At 39.6% G+C, this 22,428-nt stretch overlaps 2 protein-coding genes across 5 annotated transcripts in view; one reads left to right on the plus strand and one right to left on the minus strand.

Moving 5' to 3' along the window:
* LOC117449212 (protein kinase C and casein kinase substrate in neurons protein 1-like) overlaps window positions 1-22,428 on the plus strand; it is a 47,870-nt gene that overhangs the window by 1,968 nt on the left and 23,474 nt on the right. The window contains exons 2-4 of one of the 3 annotated variants that reach the window (XM_034086696.1): window positions 41-209; window positions 8,394-8,534; window positions 20,779-20,849. The gene's annotated coding sequence lies outside the window, so the exon portion shown is untranslated. Of the gene's footprint in view, window positions 1-40; window positions 210-8,393; window positions 8,535-14,456; window positions 14,718-14,744; window positions 14,887-20,778; window positions 20,850-22,428 lie in introns of those variants that run through there. The other 2 variants (XM_034086695.2, XM_034086697.2) reach the window with 2 other exon arrangements.
* LOC117449211 (homeodomain-interacting protein kinase 1-like) lies at window positions 7,607-11,270 on the minus strand. Of its 2 annotated transcripts, XM_034086693.2 has the most exons (12): window positions 11,139-11,270; window positions 10,563-10,754; window positions 10,264-10,455; window positions 9,950-10,131; window positions 9,650-9,773; window positions 9,371-9,493; window positions 9,193-9,279; window positions 8,911-9,083; window positions 8,757-8,822; window positions 8,415-8,528; window positions 8,026-8,198; window positions 7,607-7,925 (listed from the first exon to the last, which is right to left on the minus strand). In XM_034086693.2, exons 2-12 carry the CDS (start codon window positions 10,743-10,745, stop codon window positions 7,816-7,818), a joined length of 1,527 nt encoding a protein of 508 aa, XP_033942584.1. In that variant the 5' UTR covers window positions 10,746-10,754; window positions 11,139-11,270; the 3' UTR covers window positions 7,607-7,815. The 2 variants fall into 2 exon arrangements, with proteins under 2 accessions (XP_033942584.1, XP_033942585.1); XM_034086694.2 differs by having other exon boundaries at window positions 10,563-11,270.

The following is a 22,428-nucleotide window of genomic DNA, read 5'->3' on the forward strand; positions in this document are numbered from 1 at the left end:
AAAAAGCACATTTAACAATTTTTAAATTGTGTCATTTCAGACAATAGCAGTTGATCCAGCTGATTTTATCTCAAAAATAATGAGAAAGCAGGAGTTTAAGGGCAAACCAGGACCGGAGAGAGAACAGCTGAGGTTATAAAACCAGGAACCACTGACTGATGAACGTGGATTTGCTTTTCCTGACAGAGAGACTTCAGCAGCAGCACATGGTAAGAAGCACTGACACAAAAAGTGTACAACAAACATCTACCTTAAAAAATGTATAGGCCTATAGAGATTGATCAAAGTGAATTTGCTGGTTGGAAGGGCAATTCACAAGAGACTATATTTGAAAGTTAGGTAGTTAAGTACTCGGATCTGGTACTAGGCCTGTCGCGATAATCGATAAATTGACTTATCGTACGATAAATAAAAATGGACTCGATAACTTTTCTGAGCTCGATAAATTTCCGTGTACATAAGGATGTGACCAGCATTTTAGCTAGGAGCGCTGTGGCTGCCGGCCACGCGCGCTGTGAGGGGCGGGGCTGACATACAGCCAGGTCAGGTGCCTCATTTATAAAGGGATATACGCTCAAAAAATGGCGTACGCCAGTTTCTACGCAATGTTTGCGATTTATAAAATACTAACTTGACTGGAAAACATGCGGTCCTCCACGCAAACTCTAACCCATATATATGCACTAAGCACAAACACGGGAGAGACCAGAAACTGCTACACCGTTGGCAGAAGGAAGAATAGAGAGAAATGTATGGAAATAATACCATAAATAAAATGTTACCTCTCATTTATCATAAACGAAGAATTCATTTTCACAAATTGATTAAAGCTAATCTTAAAATGATTTAACAAACGCCTGTTTGAGACTCCTCAGTGCACACAAAAACACAACTTGGAGAAATAAATAAATACGTTATATGCAGGGGTTAAATTGGGATTTGATATGTGGGGGGGCTGTGTTTTTTTTGGGGGGGGGGGCAATATATGATGCCCAATCCTAAAGCAACTGCTCCTGTATCAGATGCACTATTTCATGCCACCAATCGAGAAAGTAAACATAGAAAGTATGTCAAATAGACTGTCTTTTTATTAGTATTATTTAACTGGAATGAATTTACATTTGAAATTATTAAAGGTGGGGTAGGTAAGTTTCAGAAACCGGCTCGAGATACACTTTTTGTTATATTCCATGGAATGCTCTTAACATCCCGATAGCAATGAATATCTTAAGTGCTTGACAAAAAATCCATAAAAAAATGTCATCTGTAGAAGCTGTAATACTGTAAGAAGTACAACCAATCCGTTTAGCCGGGCCGGCTAAACGGATTGGATGGCCTACCTGCCTGTCAGCCTTCCATCGGGGCACAAACTTATCTCGTGCCCTCATTGGTCATGTGCGCGTTCGTGTGTGTTGGAGGAGGGGCTCTATAAGGAAGTGGCAGATTTTCTCCGGTTGTGTATTTTCAAATTCTAGCGATCTCGAGCCGGTTTCTCAAACTTACCTCCCACCTTTAAACATTTTTCACAAATTACAGACCTTCAAATTGCCATTTTAAGTCAACATTTCCCTGCACACTTACTCAAGAACATTAAAAAACAACTATATGAATACAGAGACATATTATCTGAATTGATTGAGGAATGAAAGTCCACATCAATATAAGCAGTTCAACAACATTACTGTATGTACGACCAGCTACTTCATCAAATCCCAGATGGGCTGATAGGGGAAGCCTGCGTAGTCGTGCATCTTTGTCTACAGGCTAAATGGTCTGCAGACCTTCTGGTAGCTACCCACTTCCTCACATATTTTGTGGGGTCCCAAGAGGTAAGAGGAGGTCCAACCATTTGAATGAACATTAGAGCAGAGACATTTTGAGTTTTCAGTTGTGAGCGCATTGATATTACAACTGCATTCATTTCTGAGAAACCCCTCTCACACTCTGCACTGCTCACAGCAATGGTTTCCACTGCATTCTTAAGCTTTAGAAGGGACATGTGCATCGGCACACTGGCATTCTCCTTAAAGTCCCTATAACTTTGCTTAACATCAGAGAATCCGATTTTCAAAAGAGTGCATAGCTCTCGGATCGCAGATCGCGGATACAAGCGGCCGAGATGGGTTTCCTCCGCCGGGTGGCTGGTGTCTCCCTTAGAGATAAGGTGAGAAGTTCGGTCATCAGGGAGGGACTCGGAGTTGAGCCGCTCCTCCTTCGTGTCGAAAGAAGCCAGTTGAGGTGGTTCGGGCACCTAGTTAGGATGCCACCTGGGCACCTCCCTAGGGAGGTGTTCCAGGCACGTGCAGCTGGGAAGAGACCAAGGGGTAGACCTAGGACCAGGTGGAGGGATTATATCTCTTCGCTGGCCTGGGAGCGCCTTGGGATCCCCCAGTCAGAGCTGGTTGATGTCGCCAGGGAAAAGAAAGTTTGGGGCTCTCTGCTGGAACTGCTGTCTGTAACTTTCCTCCTTTTTGCTTCACTCATTTCTGCATCATGCCTCACTTTAAACTCTGAAACTTTCAAAGAGAAAGGAAATAAATATATGCATATCTCAGCTTTATGCACACACATACATAGCATCAGGCTGGGGCCAGTTGTTTCATGAGAGGGGTACAATAAAAGCAGGTTAAATTGACAAAGACAGTATATAGTAATTTTGTAAAAATAAACATAAAATACAATAATTGGTATTTGTTTTGGTAAATTTAAGTGACAATTTAATTAAAAAACATAAACAGTATTTGCTTTTATAAGGAAACGGGCGCTCTGCACGGAAGAACCGCAGCAGAGTCCCGCGGGAGGTGCTGCGGTGTAAAGCTCAAGATCGGAGCAGAGACACACGTTCACTGACAAAGCCGACAAACTATAGCTGGTCGCAGAGATCTGCTATTCTAAAATAAAGTCAACAATATCGACCATTGGCTGGTGTCTTTCTCTTAGTTTAAGAAATGCTTGATTTGATCAAAAGTTAGTCAAACAAAAAACCGTTATTTAACTTAATGGTAGTCGAACGTAAAACCCGAATATCAGACGAATTCATGTTAAGAAACCTGTCAGCGTATTACCTATTTTTCTCCACACTTTTTCACGGATTCACCTGTCACTCTGCCGGCTGTCTGTGTGACTGACGGAAGAGACAGTGTGGTCGCCGATCAGCCAAGTAGATTTGAAGAAAATAAAGAAAGGGGAAACCCGCGAAAAATTTGAAAAGTGCGTCATCTTACTTTCGAATTATTAAGAACCTTAAACATATAGAAAGAAAAGTTTTAATATGTATATATTTTTTGTGTTAACATATAATATAGGCATGCTGCATACATTGTTAAAAATATGCGAGGGGCATGACGTCAGAGCATTTTCCTATGTGCCGGTGCTTAGCCCCGGACAGCCCCGGCCCAATTTAACCCCTATGTTATTTAAAACCACCTTGAATATGTTGTGTTAATGTTATGAAATGTTTTCTCATAAATGATGCGGTAAGCAGGAGGACAGAATTACGTCTAAACTGACGCCGTTTTGCATTTCTATAGGTTGTAGATACGAGCATGGTTTTATATACTCTCACGTTTAATCGTGTTTTATGCCGTTTGCCAAGACTTGATAAGTCGCTCGTAAAACACAGGATGTATGGAAACTAAGAACATCATATGTGGTAAATTGTACAGCTAATATAACACAACACATTAGTTGTATTTCCTTTAACTGGTGGATATAGAGTTGCTGCGGCGGGGGGGGGGGGGGGGGGGGGGTTGAGACAGTGGAGACGCTGGGACACAAACCACCAAATACATAATTCAGATCCAGTCGTCATGACTCCACTCCGGAGGGTTTCCCCGATCATTTCTTAGAGTTTCTCATCAAGGGGGGTCTCCTGTCCCCGGTACAAACACACTGCCTGAAGAAGGCTATTTGTATTTATTTTGTCATTAGCCTTTTTCGGACCACTTATTTAATTATTTATTTTGGTGACGATCCGACCTCCATGCTGCTACTCTGGTTCAAACTGCATCCACCAAACAATATGATTTATCTCGACCTCCCCAAAATAACCAAAATCTGACACGGTGTGAGATGTCTTTTTTAGCTGTTCTGTCGTCATTTCCTGCGATCTTCTTCATAAAGTGAGGCCCATTCCCAAACCGCCCTCTACACCCTACCCCTACCCCTCCGTTTGCGCGTTCACGCGGAGGGTCCGTCATATTGAGGGCTGTTCCAAAGCAACGAGTGTGGAGGGGGAGTGGGCTATCAAGCCCACAAACAGCGAGTCTGCAGCGGTGCTGACTTGAGACCGGTCTCTACCTGACCGGAGTCACGCTGTGTGTGTCCGTCAGGAAACACGCTGTTTACAAGTAGTTCCAGCAAACATCCACTGATAAATTGCGATGTTAACAACCTCATGATAACCTCATATGTTTTTAACTTAGGATCATACCTGTGTTTAGTCTAGAAAAAGGTAAATGTGTGCATTTTATTATAAAGTTGTGTATATTTACAGACCGTTGCAAAAACTAAGAAGCTTATAAACATCAGGTTTAAAACTAAAAGAGCTTTGAAACACAATGAAAGATGTTTGGAATTTTATTTGAGTTATTCATTTAAACGTTTTGTCTAAGAGATGCTGATTTGAAACCGTTGTTACATACAGTTACGGCATTTCCTGTTTCTTCCGGAGAGAGGGGAGGCCGTCCCAAAGCTTGCTGCTGTATTTACTCCCTCCATCTGACAGGAGGGAGCCTCGTTGAGCTGCGAGTGTGGCTACAGACGAGTTCACTCCATCACGGAGGGGTAGGGTCGAGGGAGTGGTTTGGGATTGGGCCTCAGTCAAAATGAATGAATGGGCGTTTCTTTGACTATTTATAGGCAAATATGGGCGTTACGTGAAGCCCGCAAAAGCTGCACCGCATTACGAATCGATTGTGATTTATAAAGGGAAACCGGCGTAGAAAGTGCCGTATGCACTTTCCTCGCCGGTACGCAATGCTGGGGACTGTAGTCCTAAACGATAGCTGGGGATTATGGGTAGTGTAGTGTCTTCGGCCATCCTAAACTCAAAAATGTTTACAATCGCAATGATGCTCGAAATGTCCCTTATAGGCCTACGTCTGTTTCCGGTTATTTTTATTTTGAAATTCAGTTCCTGACAGACGCCAAAAAAAACAGAGATTATGGAATTAAACCAATAAATAAAAGCAAGGATAATTGTGTGTTATTGGTGAGTAAATAACAGTGTGTTATTTTGAAAAGAATAACAAATTAGAAGGAAAAAAAGATTTAAAAAATACAGATTTCAGTATCTTGAGGCTCTGAGCCCCATTTATTTTCCTCACAGATGGCAACAAAAGTCCGAAATTATACGATTTAAAATAAAAGCAATAACTGTGGCTTGATATTGAGTAAGAACATGTTTTTATGAACCACACAGCTTCCGGTCTTTCACGACCCGACCGGAGAAAAAAACGTGCTGCAGCAGGCATGAAACACATTACCAGTAGAAATACATTGCTTTTAAAATCGTGCTGTGCAACACGAAAAAAAGGGGCAAATCGTGTTGGTGAACACGAATCAATAGATTAAAAATCGTGTTGGTGAACACGAAATGCCATGAGACTGGGTTGCCTAAAACACAACCACCCCATTCAGTTTCCCCAGCTGGTAGAAAACACGGCAGCTGGAGATGGAGAGCCCCCACCTTCCAGACAGTTTACAATCAAATATGCATTTGCCCGACAATGCAAACATGTTGGTGTTCCTTGCTCGAAAACTTTGAATAACAGATTTGGATATGGCCTGTTGAGGCATCTGGGTCTTTGTATGGACAGTGGACTGTACACTTGAGTGTTGTTTTAAGGAGTTTTTTTTTGCTTGTGAGACAATGTGTGCACATATATATATATATATATATATATATATATATAGTGGAGATATAATTTAAAATAATTTAAATCACACACAACCCTATATATATATATATATATATATATATAGGGTTGTGTGTGATTTAAATTATTTATTATCATTTAATTAATTTGTTTTATTTATTATATCATTTATATATTTTAATATTATTTCACATTTCATTTGCAATGTTGAATGTTCAATAAAAAGTTATGTTTGAAAGTATGTAGGCCTACTTGAATTATTATTATTAATTATCATTGTCAGTGGTCTAAAGTGGTCTTAGAACAGTGAAAATGCGATAAACAATATTATCGTTTATCGCAATAATTTCCAGGAAAATGTATCGTCCAACAAAATTAATTATCGTGACAGGCCTACTGGTACTTAAGTAAAAGTAGAAGTACCAGACTACTAGCAACACTCTGTTACAAGTAAAAGTTCTGCATTCAAAATGTTACTCAAGTAAAAGAAGAAAATTATTAGCATCTACATATAGAAAGTACCAAAGTAAAAGTACTCATTATGCAGATTGGCCCATTTCAGAATAATATATATTATATGTTGTGATTATAATTATTGATGCATTAATGTGTTTATCAAAGCTAGGAAAGGTGTAGCTAGTTTTAATTCCACATGAAATAAATTGAGTATTTACCGCTGAATTGTAGTCGGCTAGAAACAAAAATTTAAATCTGAACAAGTATCTCAAACTTAAGTATTATACTTGAGTACATGTACTCAGTTACTGATGACACAAACAATTACATAATTGTTCAGACCTCGACCAAGAAGCAATTTGTTATGTGTGACTATATATAATGTAGTATTAAATCTATCTTCTCTCTTTGCATAATTGACAGCTACTTTCAACTACCTCTGAGCTTCCAGGGAGACAATTGAGAACATAAGCTACTGGTTGATGACTCTGTTATTGGGTAATCACGAGAAATATGAGGCCTCAAACAACATTTGAATAGATAAGATTCAACTTTATTGTCATTGCACAGAGAACAAGTGATAAGATAAAGAAAATGTGATGTCTAGTATAATATAAAATATACATCTGAACGATACAAACTGAAGTATTTACACTATGAACAGAATAAAGGGGTATACACATTATAAACAGTCGTATATAAAAAAATGAATACACTAGATGGTTAATATATTGACAGTATAATACAGACAGAATAAATATGAATATCCTATAGACTGTTATTGAAATGATTTGAAGTAAATTAAGTTTTTATCAAATTTCAGGATAATGATATCATATTCTTAACATTTTGCTAAAACAAGACTTTAAATCTGCAGCCATAGTAGCAGCCCTGTGAATATCAGTACTTTTTAAAGCACCAGAAAACAAAATGGTTCGAATAATAGAATGGGGACAGACATAAAAATCTATTTCCAAAATAATTATCACTACTTTATAATGGTCATTTGACCATAAATGCACCACGAATTGGAATATGAACTGCTGGAAAAATCGAAAACTGAAATGACAGCGTGGCATCCCCCTAAATTTGGCTTGAGAGTTTATCCGTCAGAAAGACCAGCTCTTAATAAATCACAGTAGAAAGTCTTCATAGACACAAAACAATTTACCAACCGAAATGTATTTCAGTCCTATCTTCAGACTGAAAATGTACAACCAATAGACATATTTGTAATTTGTGAACAATTTATTGTAAAAAATAGGAGAAAACCGGAGGTCCCGGAGAAAACCCATGCAGACACGGCTCCTGCTCCTCACAGGAAGTCCCGTGCTGCCCATAGAAGTAACTGTGAAGTTTTGCACTGAATCTCCAGAGAGCTTGAAGGACTTTTAAACACCCATGTCAGAGTTAAAGGAAATGAAGCTGCTGATGTTGAACTGACAGAGTGAGTTTCATTGGAAAACCTTCACAGACTACTTCACTCCTCGCCCTGCCCAGGCACACAGAAGCAGGAGAAGAAATCCCTCCTCATCCTGGAGAAGAATCCTCTGATTCCGTTCTTCTTTTTCTTCCTGGGCTCGCTGACCACTGAAAATAAAAATTATAGTTAGTGTTTTAATCAACTTTGAAGAAATGGGGTTTGGAAAAATGCGACAATTCAGAAAATGGTGAGGTAAATATTTCCTACCAGGTGCGGGCAAAGTCTCTTCGCTGCTGGACTTGGGAGCTTCGGAATGGCCTATTCCAATAACCGATACGATGCTTATTTCCCAATCTTCATCAGTGATTGATTCCAGTTTAATTTCATGTGAAATTTCAGCCTTCACTGAGCTGGGGGTATCTCCCTGCACAGTCTGGGTCCTACACAAACACACAAACACTTACAGGGTCATTGTTGGTTCATACAAGATCAAAAGGTCTAGATTGTATTGAAACTGACATTGTCATATTAAGAGCAAAGGTGCATTTTATGTCACCTGCTTTGATTGCATTAACTTTGAACATTATGATCATTTTATCTCTCCTAACTTTAATGTGTTTTTTCTCTACTCTCAGCTGAGGGATTAGTGGCCTTACCTGATGACACTGCTCTCTTTGGTGGCTTCTTCAACCAGTACGGTCCTCTCATCGGTCTGAACCTCGATGACCCCAGCTGGCAGCTCTTTGAGACTACAGGAGTGTTCAGAGGATCTAAAGGTAAGCAAAGATGCACACGTGGTGTTCCCATCAAATATGTTGTTCGGATGCATTTAGAAACATTCGGAAGCGTGCTGAGTTCAGAGCAAATAATAATAATAATAATAATGATAATTCATTACATTTTTATTAGAGCGCTTTTCCAGGTGAAATGTTTCAAACTGATGGAAAACTATTATTTCTATTCTACCACAAAACCAAAAGAAACAAATCATTACTTACCCGTCAAGTTGTGTCTGTTCTGTCCCTGGCCTCTCGCTGGAACTGTCAGCGTCTACAGTTTCAGTGCTACAAAAGGATAATCACGTTTACAATCATGTTCAAATTGTGTACGGTACACATTACAATAGCCATTTAAAGTCACAGACATACTTACCCATACAGACAGTTTTTGCTCAGATTGAGGTAGCTCCTGGTTATGAATGGATGGGCCAGGATTTGTTTTGGAGTAATCCTTTTCTTTTGGTCCATCTGGAGCATGTCCTGCAAAAGCTCCACACAAGCCTTCCTGTCTTCTGCCTGGAAGCTGGTTTTGTTGTGTGTGCTTGACTAAATAAAAAAAAATATTGACAAATGAATTGACACTAGCCAAAAAGATTTCCTGATATTTGACTATGTTGTTACTGCCTCTACAGGCAGCACCTTCTTGAGAACTTACTGTTTTCAGCTCCTCCAGAGAGGAAAACGTGTATTCCCTGTCATCACTCGTCTTCAGCTTTGTTTCCAGCTGAAACTCCAAGGGTGTCTGGAAGAAAACAAAATATTGTATTGCTTTTTATGCTCATGATCTAATGGAGGATAATGAATGTTTGGCAAAGAAGGTTGCGGTGCTATACCTTGAATTTCCAAACCGTCCGCCCACAGAACCTGCTTTTATCCTTAAAGAATGACTCTGTGAATAATCCACTATTCAGGAGTTTCCTTGGTGGTTCACCCAGGAGATCGATGATGAAACGGAGCTAGAGACAAAACACAGCAAAATGTCATTTTGACTACTCTATGCATGTTCTAATAGCCATGTATTAAACATGCCTGACCGTAAAGTATTAGTACATATCAAAACAATATTACAAACATTAGGACAAATGTAGAAATGAACCATCAATGTTACTCACCACATCATACTGATTATTTCCTGGGAAAAGCTGAACACCGAGGAGCATTACGGCCAATATGGTGCCAAGAGACCAAACATCGATGGCCGCATTGAATGGCAGGCCAAGAATAACGTCAGGGGCTCTGAGTGTGGAAGAGCAGCACAATATACAAGGTCATTGTTAAATAAATAAAAATACAACTCATACATTTTCTTTAGGCATACTGCTCGTCTCCAAATATGCAATAAGAGACAGCCAGGTGGCAGTGAACTTCCTACATCGATTGCATATCCATGATAAAGGGTCTAGAGGTCTTACCTATGCCAGAGAGGCTGCACTACAAGTCCTTTCCAGACTTCGGAGGTCTTTACAACTAGGCCAAAGTCGATGAGCTTCACCCTGAGCGGCTGTACCTGGTGATCCACCAGCATGACGTTGTCCAACTTCAAGTCTGTATGGATCAGTCCAATACTCTTTAGGGTATCAAATGCTGTGGCCAACTGCAAGTGAAGACATTTACATAATGTTTATATGATGAGACTGATTTCCCAAACTGGGATCAATAAAAGTATATCTTATCTAACGGGTGGAAAACTAATAGTTGTTAATTATTTTCTCTCTGGTATCCTTACGTCTTTGATCACCGTTCTTATGCCATTGAGAGGTGCAGGCCGCCATTCTCTCTTGTTCATGTAATCATGGAGGCTCATATCCAGCATTTCAAAAACCATGAACGTCCGGTCCATCCGTTGAAAGCATTCATGGCACCTGACGATGTTGGACTTATCAGAGTCAAAACATCTGAGCTTTTTCAGCATGGACATCTGAGGATACATAAAACAGTGAGGTTGTGTACGAGCACATATTTATTAAGACTCAGGCAATGTCCAATAATGGATCTTTGACTCGTGATCATCCGAAGCTAGCTCACCTCTCTCATGTTGAGTTCATCTGCGTTACTGTTTCTCAAAACCTTGACAGCCACAATCTCTGCAGTGTCCAGTTTCAAACATTTCAGCACCTGTCCAAAGGTACCCACTCCCAGAACTTTTAAAATCTCGTAATTGTCTGAGATTGTGTTGACCAGGGGTTGAGATTTTGAAACTGACGGCATAACTGAAAGCTAAGTTAACAAAGTATTAGTATGTTATTCCAATAGCCACAATTGAATGATTTTCTGCCTTGATTAATGTTTATAACTGTTTTTAAAAGCCCCACAATAATGAGTTATCAAAAGGTCTTAGAACATTTCCAGCTTGTTTTGATATAGCCCTGCCACCAATGATTATTTAGATTTAAGATTTACAAGTGAATAATTTAGAAATGATAGAGGAAATGTACAAGTGGCAACCTGCTGTCAGCCACCTCACCCCACAATGATTTACTAATAGAAAAGCAGTACAAATTAAAAACGGTATAAATCTACTCTAAGAAACTAATTTAGTAAATTTCACCGTTTTTCTTTAAATAAATGTACAGGTTAACCTAAAAACTAAGCAATAACTACCTGTATTTGTTACAGAATGCTTCACGTTCAGTACTGTGTGTTTTTGTGCCGTTTGAGTAAAAACTATTGGGGATTTTCAGAGGTTGCTTCTCGTCCGCTCGCCAAAAGTAAATGACCGAATGATCCCACACAGCTCAACCTACACCTGACTTTAGAATGTTCGTGATGTCACAAAGCACTTTAAGACTTCCAAATGTGTTGTCATAGGAACCACAGAATGTCAAAGTTCTGTATGTTTTTTCTTTGTTTTTTTTCTTATTTACATTTGAACCTTTCTTTTTTCTTTCGTTACTTTGGTGATATCCAAATAATTTAAGGTTCCGTTAGCTTGTTTCTACTACACCCCTTTAATATGTGCGTGCCTCCCTTTGTGTACAGCTAGTAGGAGAGAAATGTTTTAAAATGCAGTAGAAAAAAGGTTTTGAAAGGATAAACTGCAACATAAATCGATTAAAGTGGAACAATTGTTAGATAAAAACATGATGTGATTTCTTTTCATTATTAAATGTATTCATTTAAAAGAAATGTGGACTCTACAGCTTGTGTCTGGATCACATGAATCAGAACAAGTCTTGTGCAGCAATGACTGTAAGTTGATTCTATGAATAATTGTATTATTGTATAATATGTGTCCTCAATTTGTGCAGGAATATTATATAGCTATCACCAAACACTTAATAATAAGAGAAAAATGCATCTCATAGTCTTATAGCAGGGTTTTCACTAGCAGCCTGCTGCCACTAGAAGTCACTGCATGCCTTTGAGTTAACAACATGGGGGCAGATGAGGGTACATTTGTGATTTCCTATGACTATGTTGGGTGTTCCGTTAAAGGTGATTTATAATTTAAGCCATTCTGGTATAATGTAAACTGATGTTATCCGTCAGAGAAATGGATAAAGTAAACAGTAGATTGAAATAAACCAGACACGGTGGATTCAAATGTGATCACAATCTAAAGCTCAAAGTATTCAAGTTTCAAAAGTAAAAGTACTTGATAAAGAGACCCATTTCAGAATCTGATATATTAAATCACTAGATTATGATTATTGATTCAATAATGTTTATCACAGCTGATAAAAGGTGGACTTTATTTTTGTGACTTTATATAAAGCTGCCATATATCTGTCAATGTTTACTCAATTTGTTTTAATATTTTGTATTGGCTAATAATCTGTAAAGATAAATGTACAGCCGTAGAACTGCAAAGTAGCATAAAACGAGAATACTAGTACATCAAAATTGTACAATACTTGAGTAAATGTACTTATGCCACTCCTTGAGCCCCTTCCTAGAAATGTTTTAGTTTCCCTGACATTGTGAATTTGTAATGAAAATATTGGTTACAGTAAAATCTTTCAAAACTATTTCTACCAGGAGGGTTAATTTCCCCTTAGTAGTAAGTCAAGCAGAGAGAAAGGGGGTTGTATTCTGAGAGTGCAAAGTAAACAGTAAAAGTAAAAAGAAAGGAGCGGAAGAGAAAAGCCTAAAATATTTCATTGTGACAGTCTTCAAATCTTGAAGAACTGCAAGTGTTAAATATAGATTTTAAATAAATCAGTTTCATTCGACAGTTCAATGGTTTAGGTGAGGGGTCAAGGTTATGCATGCAGCAGGGACAACCCCTGCACACATGTATTATTTAATAGCAGAAAGAGATCACGCATGTGTGTGCATTAAAGCATGCATGCACAGCTCCGATTCACTTGACTTCTGTCACTTGTTTTATCCAAAGCGACTTCCATACTGAATACTGTGGACAATCCCCACAGGAGCAAAGTGTCTTTCCCAGGGACACAACAACATGCTGACTGCAGTGGGGTTTGAACCTGTGACCCCCTGATCCGAACACCAATGCTCAACCCACTGCACCACACGCCTCCCGATTATAAAGTATTGTGTGACTGTAGCTTTCTAATAACCTCTCTGTGTCATTTATATAATTAGATAAAGTTATTGCTCCTAAAAGTCAGACCCAAGCATCCATTGCATCTGCTTTAGGGCATTTGTTCCTCCAGCAACCTCATCTCCACAAAACAAACACCTCTTCTCTTCTCCCTGTTTGTCTCGGATGTTGAGAGGCTTTGGCAGGGCGCATTGCTCCACTGAGAGTTTAAAGGATGAGCGCTACGAAAAACAAAAACAAGAATATTCTTTCCCTTGACTAAACAGAGATGTTTGTTTCAATGTTTCCCTTGTAGGAAACTAAATAATTAACACTTTGCCTTTATCAGACTACAGGCAGATTCTTGCATCAATCCATAGAGAGTGAAGGCAGCCATATTGTGTATTCATAAATACAAAATGGATATATGAGACATGTTGACACAACAACCGGAATTGTTTTGAGTTAATAAAAAGACAAATGAAATCAAAATGATATTTATACTCAGAAATGTCCTTTATTTACTTGATTGAAAGAGGGTTGTGTGTTGTGATCTGATTATAATTGTTGATGTGATATGTGAGAGCAATGTTTTTACGGTTTGTTGATTATGTGGAATTTAGCTATTAGCTCAAATCTGGCATAAATCATCTCTTCTCTTTTTTAGATGAATGTACTTTTATTCATGGTCCTTCTTCAATGGAGACATGATTATATTAATAAACACACACAAACCACAATGTTGTTACACTTTGTATTTTTATTGAAACACCCACATTGATGAACCAACCTTACATCATTTATTATGTTTGAGGAAGCTAACGGACAGTACATCTGATCTTCTAAACATAAATCAGTCATACAAAACACAGAGACAGCAATATGTCAATGCTATCCTCCTCTTTGTCCTCTCCATGTATCCCCCAATGTGTCCATATTGTGTTCCCTTTTGGAAGACCCTTTTTACAATGGCCCTTTAAGAATATACAGCACGGTCAGATTGTGCCGTCACTGAAAGCACATTTGAATGTTGCACAGTTATATCAACAGACATCCCATATTAACCAGTGGATGGAGATGCAGTGGCCTGTTAGGCTGCTAAAGGACAAAAACACCATCTCCCTCCCCTGCAGTGTAATGCAATGGGGGCGTGATTGACAAGAAAAGCGACCACGCCCACTCCTACCACCCTCTCCCCTTATTGGTTGGAAAGTGGAAGTCAAATTTGGGGCTCTCCCCGCTATTGAAACTATCATATTATTTTAGAAATTGTTGATATATAAAACAAAACGTATTTCCTACAGACTCAAATATAATCCACATCAAACTTTATTGCTAATAAAACCTTGAAAATGCAAATGACCCTCTCGTCTGCAGATGCTGAAACATCGAGCAAATCTCCCCGAAGCTTATGTTGCTAATATTGGGATGGCAGTTAGAAAAAGGCCTGTTTCCTAGTTCCATCCGCTTTCCCGTTTCCCCGCAGCGTATTTCTGTCGTGAAAGGAAATCGCTGGGCCATCCCCCCGACGCGCGTCTGTGCCGTGGAGCTCCCCCTTGCTGCGTGCGTCGTGATCTAGTGTCTTGCAGAGAGAGAACGCAGGGTCACCTTCTGTCACTGCAAGGGGAAATACTGAATATATTGCAGCATAGGCTATTGGGTAGTAGTGCACCTCGGCAGCTGCAGCATCTCTGGTAAGTCAGTGTGTGTATGTGTCTGCTCCGTGTTGATGGCAAATTGCCGTACTGGGAAGAGACGCTGAGCATCCTTTAGGCAGAGGGCGACGCAGGGATAAAGGAATCTCGCATCATTTCCCGTCGTTCGGATGATGTGCCATCCCCTCTCTGCTGCCTTACCGAACAAGTACTACTGATTCATCAGCAATACCAAAGCAATTGTGAATTATGCATGTGTTGTTTTGATAGTGTGTTTGCATATCCAAGGGTGAAAAGGACCATCTTGAGATTACTAATGCATGCTTTGCTCGCGTAAGGAACTATATGCTTGAGGCGTTTGGTTTCGTTTTGCACAGATTAGCTGATATTCTTACTTCCCTTGAAATGACAGCATGATGCAGGGTGTTGTTTTTACCAGCTGTTTCCCTTGCCCTTCGAATTGACAGGACATTTGACCTCACTGTTCAAATCGTAATATCAAAACTGTATGTGTGTCTGCGTAAATGGAACACGCATCTATGTGATATTAAAGAGTGTTGTCATTTTAAGGACACAGATGGAGATGGTGGTGAATGCTGGGTAAGGATTGCCATTTTATGCTCCAATCCATGCGTCCAATGGGTAAACAAGAGTCGGAGCACGTCGATCACAGATGTCGTTATGCTCAGCACTTTACGTACATGGTGGGTTCTATCGGTACAAATGCATTGCATAAGAGTCAGGATTCGCCCGTGTTGTGTATGTGAGTGTTTCTCGGTGAAATGGACGTGAATGTTAATGAGAGCACTCCGCTCTGACGTTATGCAATTGGTTGTCACAGCACAGCGAGGAGCCATCTCTATCGTCATTGTTTCTCCTCTGACAAACCAACAGCACTAGAGGAGGAGCATCCTGTTTTCCATACGGGATTAGGTGCATGTGGTCTTTTAATCATTCATCAAATCTGGCCCCGAGCTGAAATGCATCCAGGCTTACAGCTGACTAACACAGTCTCAGCCACATTCATGCGTTCAGCAGCAGAATATGTTATCGTGTTGTTGGTGAACGAAAACATCCAGCAGTTTCTGAAATGTACGGCTCCTCTCCATGGAGAATGCTTTAAAGGCCTGCAATGTGTGTGTTTGTTTTTTTTGCTGTAGTTGTCACGTAGCAGATGACTGACAGGTCGCTAGTACACGCCTCCGCTTGTTTTGGAGCTGTCCGCGGTGCTGAATTCACGTTTGCTGGAGTGCATGTCTGTCAGCAGCCAAGGTGCCCCAGGAGAGGCCGATGAGCTGCAGAGAGATGGTGATGCTGCCGGTTGGGTAATCCAATTGCATTGCAGAGAGGAGAGAGACATAGTACTTGCTATTTATTAACAGACTCCTCACTCTTCACTGGAGACAAGTTAAAAGTGCATCACCAGGAACTCCTCTGTACTTTATTAAATGCTAAATGTTTTAGATATGGATCTATCTGTGTATCTGTATAGCTCCGTGTCTCTAGTAGTGGTTACCAACGTTAGGCCATATGACCCCAGTGAAATGAAGCATTATGTTGTTGTAAACAAAAACACAAATTATGGCTTCTTTTTGTTTTGTGTGAAGGGTTTTTTCTTATTTACTTTCTGATCTTTCAAAATATGTTGCCCTTTAGATTGGTGACTCATTTTGGGCCTAGTAATTAAAGCTCATCATAAAACCTCAATACCTTGTTTGGTACTGATTTCAATTGTATCCATGCAGTAAAACTGTGAAGTACCAAAAGCTGGAATTGAATGTCTGGGGGATGTTTTAAAAAAAATCGTGTTTACTTTTAAATGTTTGCCAATGCTTTACCATTTTATTCTGGAAAAGGAAAAGCTTGGGTTTATGCAAGATTACAGATGTGTGTTGCTTTTGTTAGAAATAGAAACATGTGTGTCCAGCTATCATTGTTGAAAACGTCTTTGGTAGGCTGTCAATACTGAAACTCAGATAGTCTATTGACAGTAGTATCAAATCATTGGTAAGCCTCACAAGCCCTGTCACAGCTTTCAACTCTATGGACCTGCATGTGTTGTGTCTGAGTCTGTGTGGACACTATGTGCTTGTCTGTATCCTTGAGAGACATCTAGCCTTAATTGAGTTATAAACTATCCTTCCTTTCAAGCTGTGTTTATTCTCTAAAGCCACAACAAGTGTGTCCTCCCTGACTTCCTGTAGTGGTTACAGTGTGTCTGCGGTACACTTCGTTTTGTGTTTCCATGCTTGACTTGACTTTCTTTTTGATAATGGCAAAAGCCGCATCTTCCCGCTCAGGAGGCTTGTTGTCAGAATGTAATTACAATTTGCAACCACTGGCTCTCTGTGGTTATCTTTGAACCTTTAATGGAAAACAGTAGTTGTGGCATTAGTGTTATCTACCACAGAGATCACAGTTCAAGTGTATGCTAAGCTTAACCCAGGAAGTGAAGATGTAATCGTTTCAGGCAGTTTTGCGAAATGGTTTTAGGTTGTTTTGAATCCGACTTCATTTTGGTTTTCTTGTCAGCCATGTCCATAATAACTGACTAAGGATTAACAGCAGCGTGGGATTTGTGGGAAGCACTGCAGTTCTTCTATTTAATGTGAAATATCTAAAATAGGTGCAGTACTTCTGGCAAATGTGGGTTGCTTTGTCCTCATCCCAGTGCAACACTAGAATTGATTTTACTTAACGCATAACACTAATATCTTTTAGCTTAGATGTTCTGTATCTTGGTTTCTTCTCTTATGTTTCATTGCAACGCATTGAGCCACTGAGGACGTATAGAGAAACTTTGTCAGAATACTGATCTGTGGAAGATTTCAAACCTGCGTCCAGGTAGTTCAAAATAGATGTGACTGAGATCTGATTGTTTCCGTGTCTCTCTATAAATCGCACATGGAGGAATAAGGTGTTTCCTCATGTCGGTGACTTTTATGTCACCGTGTTACATTGTCAGTCCTTTGCTGTTGTCGATGGTCCTGAGACACCATGTGTGAGGGAGAGAGGACAATGTGTGAAATATTGGGGGTAGCTTTGTTCTTATCCTCTTTTAATGTGTTTGTTGGTGAAAGGGTTAAAGGCTGCTGTTCCTCCGTGAAAAGAGGAGATAGTGGTGTCTGACAAGGTGTGAAGAAAGAGGCGATGTAAGAAGAAAGAACAGAGAGTCTGAAGGGCAGCCGGAGTGTCTCATTTCTTTGAGTGCTGAGAAGAACACACACACACACGTTATCTTTGGTGGAAGATTTATGACATTGACGATCAAAAGCATCCACGACGCCTTTTACACAACAAAGAGGTTTGATTTTACGCTACAGAGATACACGGAGGCAAGAGGTTATCTTTTGTATGTTGTAATCATTTTTCTGATATAATTCCAACAGGATGTGATTCTAACTCTAACACTACGAAGGAAAGTCTTTAATTGTACGTTTGTCCATAGTAGAGGCCTATCAGTGGATAATGTTTCCTTTTGAGGAACAGAATGAATGAGGTTCATGTTACCAAGTGGCTCTCATGCAGTTTCACCTCAGCATGTCCCTAGTTGTCTTCTCTGAAGCATCATCGTGTGGCTGTGGGTGAACCTGAGGCAAAGCAGTGAGTCAGTGTGTGTCACTGTCTTTTGGGCAACTCAAAATGGAGTCCCAGCGTTAGAGTCGAGCCTTTGAATTATGTGCCGGATCAATATTGGTAGAACATCAACGTCAGTGGCGTTTTGTTTATGCACCGCTTGCTGATAATTGAAAGTACCTGCATGGTGCAGCAGTTTCAGGACATTGCACACTAGAGGGGGCGTTCCTCATGGGCATGTTCACACTGATGACATAATGGTGTCTTCTTGGCTGGAGAGCAACACAGCTCATCATGGTGTGAGTGTGTGTTTTGCTTCTTGATCAGGGAGAAGCTTCAACTAACAATGATTGAACCGTGAATCGTTTGATCTTTAAAGAGTCAAGTGTGTTCTTTTCTTATGACCAAGAGGTTAAAACCCAACGATATTTTATTGTTTAAAGTGGACCTATCATGCTATATTTGAAACATATATTGTAGGGCCATACCTATATAAAACATGTCTGTGAAGTTTTTTTTTCAAAATACCAAACAGATCATGCATTTTAGCCATGCCTCATTTTGCTCTATTTGCTCTTTTCCAGCCCTGTTTTTGCAAGGGCTGATTCTGTGACTACAGCGCCACTTACAGGCCTGGCATATGTACTACAGCGTCTCCAGCGCTTTCGAGCGGTCTCGTATGAACGGACACGTTCGTGGCCCAACCCCCCATTCCCCTGATAGGTGGAGAGTTGCCCATATAGGCGGAGCACCCCTTTTTTGACGTCAGACAAATTCAAATCTGCATCAGCTCCGTTGCAGCCCCGTTTTTAGAGATTTGGGTATGGAGGAAAAGAGTGAGGGTTGTGTTTTCTGACACTTGGTGAGTTCCCTGACACACCGGGGACACATATTCTTGTATAAAAGACGTACAAAAGTGCATTTTGCATGATGGATTGTTGCTTATATAAATGATCGATTTTCTATTGATAAACTAATCTATCGAGTAATTGCTTCACCTCTGTCAGAAACTGCAGCTAGATGTTGAGAGATTGCTGTCAGGAGGCTGCTGATCTCTGTCTCTGTCTCTTTCAGACTGAACGGTCAGATAAAAATCACCAGTGGCATAAAGTGACCATGACTCAGCGTTTTGACGTGGATTTGTGCCAGAATCAGTTTGATGTGGATGCCATTGTCAGTCATCTCATGGTGGCCATATCTCAGGTTGCTTTCAGTGGGTGGGCTGCTTCCTCGCAGGGTTTGTCTGCTCCTCGTCTTCCTCAGGAGCAGCAATAGCTCATCTCAGCACACATCCTACAAAGACGTATACAAATAAAATGCACAATGGAGAGTATCTGATATCGCTCACATAACCCTTTAAAGACAGATTGAGCTGAATTAAAGGTACCAACCTTCTTCACTTAATGTAGAGAGAAAACAAAATGGCTGTATTATTATAAAATGATATGAAGCTAAAGCTGCAGCCAGCAATTGTTTTCATTACTGATGAATTTGTCATTGGTTTGGATTGTGTAAATCCTTTCCCCATGGCTCAAAGTGACACCTTCAAATTGTTTAGATATTCCTAGTAACAGTCTGAATCAAATATATTCTAGATTTATCGAGAAAAAAGCAGCAAATCCTCACATTTGAGAATTGTGTTGAAATTGTTTTTCCAGTACATACGGTCCAAGGTGTCGCAGTTGTTTTGCTTGTAGGTTTATTTTTCCTCTTGGATTATTTTATGTAAAATCAACATTTTAAACCAGCAAAATCCATGGAATAATTCATGTAGTAGAAGAGGGCTATGATGCATGCAGTGGGTGAGACGAGTTCAAGTGCATATAAACATGTCATCAAATAATCATGGTATCAGGGAGCTGCAGGGGGATTCAGTGAAGTAGCTTGAAATAGCATCATGTAGGAACTCAAATGATGACCGAAAGTCCAGGGCAAATATGAGCCCTGGTTATAAAATGTTTCATCAAGTGATAATTGAAATGAGCTCTTTCAGTCTGGATTTGAATCTTTAGGACGGCATTTCTAGTATCATAATTTATCATAATAATAAGATGACAAATGTTGTAGCAGTATTATCTGTTTTGAGTGGGCAGCATACTGGTATAATGTGGTATGTGTTAGTGACAGCAGGAAAGATACATATTCATTTTACAGATGGCTTTGAATTGTTTAAAATAATTATCCTTACACTCCATTTAGAGCACACAGTGCATCATACCGCGTAATATGTTTGACCAGCACATGTTCATGACTTCAATTTTGTACAACTGCGTAATATTTTGCAACAAAACGAAACCGATATTAATTAATATTTTGCTAGTGTCAGAGTTTTCTAATCTCCTCTTGATTGTTACAGTTCAAAAATGAATTTCAACTAATCGCTGAACATCTCTGTTAGGAGAAATGGTGCGTTGACATGTGTTGGACTGATTTCCATTTAGATTCCCATTAGGAGTAATTTAGCAGCACTTTCCCTTACTGTTACTTAAGACTAACCTCAGCATCTCATGTTTTATTTCCACAGGTGATCTCCTGCAGGGGACCAACAGCTCTCTCTAAGGTTTATGGAAACCTGACCTCCCATTGGTGGAGAAGGTGAGTTTTTACCGTCTGTTCGTTTGCTTCATCCTCATTTGGCTTCTTGTTGCACAGTTACTCCAGAGGGAACAGAAAGGGCTTTTTAAAGGACCTTTCGTATCATTTATAATGCTAAATACACCACTTAAGATGATTAATAGCTCTTTGTCAATGGTGTTAATATTTAATGAGGGCGTTCCAGTCTTTCATCGAGTTAACTGGAGGTCACATTTGTTTCCTTTTTGAGACTTTTTATATCAGAATGAGAATCAGAAAGCCTTTATTTGTCCCACAGTGGGGAAATATACAGGGGCAAGGCAAGCCAGGTACAGATAAAAGGCAGATACAAGGAAAACAAATATATTAATATAATACAAAAAAAGTTAGGCACACAATATTAAGAATATAGACAAATAGGTAAAGTACACCATGGTAAGTGAACATATAAAAGTAATTGAAAGAGCTGGTAATATTGAAGAATTGTGTAAAATATATACACAATAGATATTGAAGGTATGAAATTGTAAATAATGTGTTTTACTCTGTGCATGATTAGCATGACATAATAGGAGATCTTCTGTAGTGTTTCAGCTTTCTAGCCACAGTTGATCATATTCACTCACCTGTAGTCGGATTCCTCCAGAATAACATTTAGACTCTTAATAATTTGTGTCAAAATGTTCCTTTATTACCTCGCTAAGAGCAGCTCTGGCTGTCTCGCTGGAGAGAACAACTACTCAGGAGTGATTATGGATGTCCTTGTTTGATGTCTTTGTTTCGTGTGCATTATGGCAGAACCTCGCTGCAGCTGTTTGAGGAGCACAGACTGTTGTTTGTATAAGTGAGAAGGCTCATCAGAACATGATGGCCCAGATAAGGAAGGTTTCTCCTGGGATCCTGAGCAGGGTGGACTGGAAAAGAAAGCTAGGTCAAAATAATACTTGGTGTTTAGATTTGAGTATGCTCAAGGTAACCTAAGAGCCCAGAAATGAAATGATATCACGAGCAGGAATATTGTCTGTTAGCCTTGTCTGACATTATTTATGCTCTCCACCTCTTGCCCACTGACACACTGTTGATATCATGTTGGAAATGTCTCTAATCCTTTGAAGTGGCTCATCAAAGCACATCGATTCTTAGTTTCTAATGATCTGATTTTGAAATATTTCAAAAGGGACAAGATATACTCATTTCTGCTTGATCATAATATCAGCACATATTCTTTGAACAAAGAAGATGTCACTTAGTCAGGCAAAGTTGTGACTTTAAAGCCTCACCCAGTCATGATTATTTGTATAGAAAGCAGGTCTTTGACGTGGTGGTACACTACATCTGTATTAAACTGCTATGTTTTACAGAACCACATCTCTATTGGGGACCATCAATTAGAATGAATGTGTTACAATCTTTAGTTGTAGTCGCAGCACAGCCAGTAATAATGTTTAAAGAGCAAGCAATTAAATAAAACCAACCATTACATTTCATTATCTCTTCAGCCACACTTCTCAGCGTGGCCTTTAGAAATGTTGAAAGTAGGATAGTGATATTAGTAATTATTAAAGTCACACTGTGATCTCTGTCACCTCCTCATGTCCGC

This window comes from Pseudochaenichthys georgianus, chromosome 7, assembly GCF_902827115.2.
Source record: "Pseudochaenichthys georgianus chromosome 7, fPseGeo1.2, whole genome shotgun sequence".
Taxonomy (NCBI): domain Eukaryota; kingdom Metazoa; phylum Chordata; class Actinopteri; order Perciformes; family Channichthyidae; genus Pseudochaenichthys; species Pseudochaenichthys georgianus.